The 7,861-nt window shown below is 46.1% G+C and overlaps 1 protein-coding gene across 1 annotated transcript; it reads left to right on the top strand.

Moving 5' to 3' along the window:
- Window positions 1–1,075: 1,075 nt before the first annotated feature.
- On the top strand, window positions 1,076–7,617 carry Il1b (interleukin 1 beta). The gene is made up of 7 exons (XM_028893401.2): window positions 1,076–1,181; window positions 1,848–1,909; window positions 2,443–2,491; window positions 4,039–4,240; window positions 4,786–4,950; window positions 5,993–6,123; window positions 7,019–7,617. Exons 2-7 carry the CDS (start codon window positions 1,863–1,865, stop codon window positions 7,226–7,228), a joined length of 804 nt encoding a protein of 267 aa, XP_028749234.1. The 5' UTR covers window positions 1,076–1,181; window positions 1,848–1,862; the 3' UTR covers window positions 7,229–7,617.
- Window positions 7,618–7,861: the final 244 nt, after the last annotated feature.

The raw sequence follows: 7,861 nt of genomic DNA, 5'->3' as shown, positions 1-7,861 counted from the left end.
TGGCTGGCCCCTGGAGTCCTCCTCTCCTTCTCTTCTCGCTCCTCCCTCTTCATTCTTCACTGGAGACTAGGTTTCTCCTCCATTTATTCTCTCTGCCTGCCAGCCCCGCCTATCCCTCTCTCTTGCCTTGCTATTGGCCATTCAGCTCTTCCTTAGACCAATCAGGTGTTTTAGACAGGCACAGTAACACAGCTTCACAGACTTAAACAAATGCAACATAAAAGGATGCAACACATCCTTGTATCATGAAATAAATATTCCACAGCATAAACAAACATAATACATCTTAAACATTATTCCACAACATTTACCAAAACATTTTTTTAGGCAAACGGTATCTCTACAAATTCCAAGGCAGATTGTGATCACGAACATCATATGCCTCATTCACCACCTTTACATGCTGAAACTTAATTCAGGCTCATTTTGCTGACCACCATTTGTAGCAGTGATACATTTTCAACATGAGACAGGCTAGGGCACCTAGCTCCTTGGCATTATTGGATTGTATAAACTTGCCTCCAGGGTTCCCCTACCCTATCACAAGCCTACACAGATGCCTACATACTGTGTGTATCCTGCCCATGCAGGGAAGGGCAAGTGTCTCTGCAGACGTCCCTGTCGACACAATTGATAAAGAGCTCCAGCAGTCGAGCATAGTACTCTCAAGCCAGACCAGGACTATTGGTGGAGCATCACACACGGTTATCAGACTCCAACTGGGAAGCTTCCTCAGCTTAAACACAAGGAGATGAGAGAGGTGATACAGTAGCCAGTGTGCATCTCCATGTCCTCCTTTGTTGCAGATGTCCTAACCCAGGAAAACCCAGTGTTTTAATATTGACACCATCTGCACTACTGTTCAGAGAGAAATAATGCCTGTTTCCCCAGTGACACACTTGCAAATGTGTCACGGTTTGCCACTCCTTGTGTTTCCAGGGATTAGAAATTATTTCTTCGGGGTAACAACAGCCTCGGAGTTCCCATCAATCTCCTCCCCCTCCCTGCACCTTTAAGTTGGTTGTGAAATCAGTTAACCCGCGGGAAAATTTCTCAGCTCTTCACTTCTGCTTTTGAAGACTATAAAAGAGTGAAGGAGAACCGGTGGACAGCAAACCTTGTAGGGTCTCAAGGCTGAACAGGCTGATCGGGAATTCTCTCCAGCCAGGCTTCCTGTGCAAGTAAGATTTACCTCTCACAACTAAGTCCTCAGAGAGAGGCTCTCTCTCTCTCTCTCTCTCTCTCTCTCTCTCTCTCTCTCTCTCTCTCTCTCTCTCTCAATCTCTCTCTCTCAATCTCTCTCTCTCTCTCTCTCTCTCTCTCTCTCCCCCCATCCCTTCCTCCCTCTCTCTATGTTGTTGGTTTGTTTGTTTTTTTTTTTAAACATAGCTGTAAAGCTAGGGCTTGTGAAATACTCTGGAAATGAATACAGTTTTTATAGCAGCTGACAACTAGGAGTTAACTGTCTCCTTGAAAAGTTTTTCTGTTTGGGGTTTAGTTCAACTCTTGCTTTCTTCGAGGCCAGTGCTTCTCAACCTTCCTGACGCTGTGACCCTTTAATTCAGTTCCTTGTGTGGTGGTGACCTCCAACCACAAAATCACTTTCATTGCTACTGTTAGGAATCGTAATGCAAATATCTGTGCTTCCCAATGGTCTTAGGCGACCCCTGTGAAAGGCTGAGAACCGCTGTTCTAAATCCACACAACAGCTCCTCCATTCATTTGCTCATTCCTCGGAGATCAGCTTTTCCATGCCCGCCCTGAACTAGAGCTGAGAGAAACACAAGTGAAGGCAGCCTCAGGGAACGAACACTGTGCATGCCCACTCACTTGCTCTCTTCACACAGGTGTCTGAAACAGCCATGGCAACTGTTCCTGAACTCAACAGTGAAATGACAGCTTTCCACAGGTCAGTGGGGACCTGGAGAGGGGTCATGTGTTCAGGGCTCTGCTTTCAGGAATGGAGGGCTATCTATGCTCAGAGGCGAGACTGTCCCCCGGTCACCTCCTTCGGTGGTTATCAGAATTCAAGTCAACCTGGATTAAAGGCTGATTTGTCTTTGTTTACCAAGTCCAGCCTTGAGACCAAGGTGTTGTTCACTATAGGGAGTCAAACAGATGCAGCTTCCACAGGACAGCACAGGAGACCCATTTGCAAAGTCTGGCTTGGAAGCAAGGGAAGAGAGCTCAGATTTTAGCTAACTCTGCTAGACCAGAATTTAGGTGTCAGAATTCAACAGAGAGCACCAAGAGTACCCTCCCACCCGGCCCAGAATCTGCTTCTAGACACTTGCTTGTATAACACTATGGAACTTGCCAGAAGTCTTCAGGAAGCTTTGAGTGTCATTCTATACATAGGTTTAACAGTGAAGATTTGTGTTCATATTATTGCACTGTATTGATAAGGAGACAAAACTTAACCAACATCTGTTTTCATTACAGTGATGACAATGACATGCTCTTTGAGATTGACGGGCCCCAAAAGACGAAGGTGAGCCTTGGGTGCTAGCTCTCAACCTATGGAGGGGCTCTGGAATGGGAAAAGCTCCAAACAGGGTGAAGGAAACTGGACTGCCTTGCTCCAAGGATATTTTGTGATGGTGTTATTTTGCCTCTCTCAGTGGAACAGACACAGACAACCCACACACTGACCTAGCTTCCACACAGCTCCCACTACCCCATAGCCACTCACTAAGACTTGCTGGTGGTGATCATGGTGTTTTATGCTAGGAAGGCAGTAGTCAAGTCTTCAACACACATTTAGTCCTCCTTTCAGACGGATGAAGCCACTGTGATCACGCAGGTCAAACTCTGTAAGCTGTAAGCCGGAGAGGGTGACCTTTACGATCAGCCTATCTTCCTTCCCTACTGTAGAAGAGGTTCTTACGCTCCCAGGGAAGAGATGAAGACAATAAGAAGTGGTCGATATAAACGCAGAGATGAATTGGGATTTTTAAAAATAAATTGTGATCTTAGACAAGTCGCTGTGCTCTTTTGGCCCTCATCAACACAGGCCTGAGTCAGAAAATCTCTGAGATGTTGGCATTCTGCAACAACCTTCGATTCAGAAATGTTTTCAGTGCTGGCCAAGTCTATCCTAGCACATGGGCATTTTCCAGACTCATTCCCATGAAAAGCCATATTGACGTCCCAGCTATCCCTTCCCCTTCCCACAATGATAACTCTAATGGGGCATGGCATCTGCCCAGCCAGATCACTGCCTGTGGCAGGAGGCAACTGCTTTTCTCAGGCCTTTCTTTTTTTCAGGTTCACGACAGCCTCCCCCAGCTGCAAAATCCTGTCCTCAGTCTTAAATGAGTATCTTTTAAAGACCATTATAACTGGTTGACTTAGCCATAGGTGGAGCCCCTGACCTTCTCAGCCAGGCTGTGGCCCCCACTCCCTGCTCCAGAGCCTGGCTCTCACTGGGAGCCTCTGCTCTGGACAGGAACTTCTCTCCCAATCACTTTTTTTTTATATCATTGAAAGTATCCATCACTGTCCTTCAAGCTTCAAAACTATTACCATGCCTGGAGACAACTGTGGTTAGGCCTTAGTGTATGTTTCTCTGAAGAATAGGAAAGTGATAACACATGTCACAGGCAGAAACTCTGCTTACAGTGTCTGCCAAATGCCTTTGAGGAAAGGGGCGTGTGGGAAACAACTGAGAGCTTGTTGAGTGATCTCAGGTGAATAGAAGACAGCATGAACATGCTGTCATGAGAAATTAAATGCACAGTGTTAGAGCAATGAGGACACTAAAGATGAAATGCTTAAGTAGGTACAATTACATGGTGAGGTGAGGTCTGTACGAGAGAGATAAAGGAGAAATGAGGTTTAATATAGAGAATGCCAGGAAGTCTGGGTCTGGTGGCCATGTCCCTCTGGGTAAACCATTTAAGTCCTCTGGCTTCCAGAGACACAGGGATTGTGGTTAAGAGCGTGGTTATCTCCCAGGGCCCCTGGAGTTCTCTGGGGTTAATGTAGGAGTTCCCCGATCTAATGACCTAACTTGCTCTCTGCCTGGTTTCTCCACAGTGCCGCTTCCAAGCCATTGACCTGAGCTGTCCAGATGAGAGCATCCAGCTTGAGATCTCCCAGCAGCATTTCAACAAGAGCTTCAGGAAGGTGGTGTCACTCGTCGTGGCTGTGGAGAAGCTGTGGAACATACCTGTCCCTTGCCCATGGACCTTCCAGGATGAAGACCTGAGAACCTTCTTTTCCTTAATCTTTGAAGAAGGTACTTGATGAGAACTGAGGGCAGAGAGTAGACCTTTGCTCTCTGGTCCTTCTCTGTCTACCTCTCAGCAGTCAACTTCCCTCCTCAAGCAGAAGACCCTTAATGGTAGACATTTCAGTCATTAGAAGAAATAAGGAGGCTTCCAAAATGAATTAGTGAGCTCTTGAGCTGATTAACTTAAAAGAAGATTTTAATGATGCTCACATTTGCAGATCGATCATCCATTCTCCAAGCACTTTGGCTTACACTAGAGCTTGAAGTCTTACGATGTTCCTGATGAGTTAGCCTTATTACTAGCAACATTTTCTATAAGTGCCTCTCCTGCTGGTCCATAGTGAATGGTCCTACCACTGAAGGCTGTCTCGTGGTGCCAGAGCCAATGCTCTTGTTCACCCCACTTCCAATGTACTTATACATAAAAATTAGGATAGAACCTTGACTCTGAATGCTTAGATGTCACTCAATAAACCAAATTCTGCTGCTTCACTTCCCAGGGCTTGCTCTTCTAATTGATATCTAAACGACATCTGTTCTTGGACTTTCAGAACCCATCTTCTGTGACTCCTGGGATGAAAGTCTGCTCGTGGCTGATGTTCCCATTCGACAGCTGCACTGCCGGCTCCGAGATGAACAACAGAAATGCCTTGTACTGTCTGACCCGTGTGAGCTGAAAGCTCTCCACCTCAATGGACAGAACATAAACCAACAAGGTAACTAGGCCCAACTTGATCTCCCTTCCTGGCCTTCTGGGGTCTTACTGGAGCTCTGTGTTTCAACATGGAACATGACAGCAAATACATAAACATATTGTATATGTATAGCCATCTTCCAGTCCAGTCACATAGGGATATAGGGATAGCACACTGACAATGCTCCATTAGTGTGGAGTCATTTGATGGGCATGCCATAACTGCCTGTGGGTTCTTTTCTCCCATTTTGAGGCTGAAATGTGGTTAGTAGAGAACTGATATGTCCATTCCTGTTCCCAATCCTGTCCCTTGTCCTCACATCCTTCCCACCCAAAACCACATGGTTCCTTGTAGGGAGACTTCCTGACCAGCAGGAACTTACATCTCTCTTTGATAATAACAAGTGTTTCGAGGGTGGTGAGGGCATCTTTAGATGTAGGGATGGACCTGGCACCTTGCCACTGAGCCCAGAGGGCAACAGCTGACAGCAGCATGTGCTTCTTCTCCTTGGCTTCTGATCTTAGAAGCCTTGGAATGAGCTGCCTACTCTTGTCCAGATGAAGAGAATCTTACTTCTTTATAACTAAGCCATGGCAGTGGCCAGGGACCTCCAACTGAGATGGCTGTGACTAGGATCAAAAGGGGTGTCCCTTTTTTGAAGCCACTTTCCCCAGCTCAGCCAATTGTTCCACTTACTGTTCTATATTCCTCAAAACGTGCTGGCCCCTGAATCCTTCTAGGAGCCCGAAAGGCTTTAAAAGTTAAAAAACTTTACCTGTTTCATTAGTGACCAAATTGTACTTCCCATGTTAATGGGCACACGGCCTGCCAGTGACATAAGAGCTTTAGTCTTTGGGGCTTAAAAATTAGTCCGCTTTCATTCTTCATTGTGGCTGCTAAGAGGTTCAGAGGGAATCCTGGATCAGCCCCCTGACCTTGCTACTGGCTGTGAGAAGCTCCTTCTGGGCTCCCATAGAGGACTATATGGGCTTTGCCTGTTGTCTGGTGCTTGAGTCCTCCCAGCCGGCTATATCCTTGACCCTGCTTCCTCTTCCTCCTCCAGTGGTATTCTCCATGAGCTTTGTGCAGGGAGAAACAAGTAACAACAAGATACCTGTGGCCTTGGGCCTTAAGGGAAAGAACCTGTACCTGTCCTGTGTGATGAAAGGTGACACGCCCACCCTGCAGCTGGAGGTGAGTGAAGCCAGAGACGCCATCCCCTTGTTCTCTTGGTTTTTTTCGAGACAGAGTTTCTCTGTGTAGCTTTGGTGCCTGTCCTGGATCTCGCTCTGTAGACCAGGCTGGCCTCGAACTCACAGAGATCCGCCTGCCTCTGCCTCCCGAGTGCTGGGATTAAAGGTGTGCGCCACCACTGCCCAGCCCCTTGTTCTCTTAAGACTCTCAGCCATTCCCTACTTCCCAGACAGCCCCCTGCCCCTCCCTCCAGAAAATGTTGGAGGTCTTCTTGACAAGTTACATAAATATAGAATAAAATTAGCAGCACTTTTAATGCTTGGAAATCTCACTCCCTCCGTGGGAGAAATCAAGCCATTTGGCTGTTCTTGCCATGTCCTGCCGCTGTTATGACCCCCAGCATAGCATGCAGTGTTGAGGCTGAAAGGGTTGCACATGGCTACAGTTTTTCCCTCATTTGGTGGAGGGCGGTTTGGAGAGCTACTCTTTTAAAGGGATCCACCATCAATCTTCAGTCCATTCCCTCCACTTGCAGCATGCTTACCAAAAGTTTCATTCCCAAGCCGATGCCATTCTATCCAAGGCTTTGGGTGTGGGGGGGGATGTGACAAAAATCCCTAGAAACTAGGTATTCTTGGAAGCTTTAATATAATTTTCACTTTTGAAAATATTTCCACCCACATGCTCCTCCCCTTGGGCTTAGGATTCAGAAAAAAAGGGGGGGCTCCTCCAATGATTAGATAGAAAGATGGGGACCAGCAGTAAAGAATGTGGCCCCTAGTCCCACAGCTTGTTCAACACTCTCCCCTCCAGCAGCCCCGAGAACAGGTCTACTGTGGTAGCTTTATCCTTCTTGTCTCACACACGCACAATTCTTCTTTCTGTTTTTCTGCAGAGTGTGGATCCCAAACAATACCCAAAGAAGAAGATGGAAAAGCGGTTTATCTTCAACAAGATAGAAATCAAAACCAAGGTGGAGTTTGAGTCTGCGCAGTTCCCCAACTGGTACATCAGCACCTCTCAAGCCGAACATAAGCCTGTCTTCCTGGGAAACAACAGTGGCCAGGATATAATTGACTTCACTATGGAATCCTTTGCTTCCTAAGAGGTCCATGTGTGTTGAATGATGCCTCAACCCCAAGTGCTGACATGAGAAGAATAGGCTGGACTATTTCTAACGCCTGACCCAGGACATGCTAAGGAACTCCCTTGTCGCCAATGAGTGGACAGCTCTGTTTCCAGGGGTATCGTTAGTCCTCTGCCGAGCCAGGTCTCTCTCTCCTCTCCTGTGTTTTCAGAGCCACCTTGACAGAAACCATGGCACATTTTGTTCAAAGAAAGCCTGTCTTTTCTCCTGGCCTCTGATGGGCAACCACTTATTTATTTATGTATTTATTGATTGGTTGATCTATTTAATTCAAGAGGGACATGAGGCATGCCTACTAAAAAAATCTAGTTTTCAATGTTTATAGAATAAATTGAATTTGGATCCAGTGCGTGACCTGAACTTAGTTCTTTCATTGAAGCTGAGAATAAATATTCTCATATTATGTAGATGAGAATATTTATGAATGAAACCTTAGCACAATGTTTTAATGAGTATGAAATAAATTTCACTAAAACAAAGAACTTTCAGCCTGATTATTAACTTCTCTTGGAGTTTACACAGAAAGAGAAAAATCAATTAGTCCATGAGAATTCTCACTGGAGGTCAAGAAGCCTATTCCTCACAGCTAAG

This window comes from Peromyscus leucopus, chromosome 4 (assembly GCF_004664715.2).
Source record: "Peromyscus leucopus breed LL Stock chromosome 4, UCI_PerLeu_2.1, whole genome shotgun sequence".
Lineage (NCBI taxonomy): Eukaryota > Metazoa > Chordata > Mammalia > Rodentia > Cricetidae > Peromyscus > Peromyscus leucopus.
This window is presented reverse-complemented; position numbering and strand designations above follow the sequence as displayed.

Excerpts from the sequence above, each read along its gene's own strand:
- Il1b (XM_028893401.2), top strand. The coding sequence starts at position 1,863 with ATGGCAACTGTTCCTGAACTCAACAGTGAAATGACAGCTTTCCACAG. Across the intron at positions 1,910-2,442 it reads GAAATGACAGCTTTCCACAG|TGATGACAATGACATGCTCT; the intron begins GTCAGTGGGGAC and ends TTTTCATTACAG. Across the intron at positions 2,492-4,038 it reads ACGGGCCCCAAAAGACGAAG|TGCCGCTTCCAAGCCATTGA; the intron begins GTGAGCCTTGGG and ends GTTTCTCCACAG.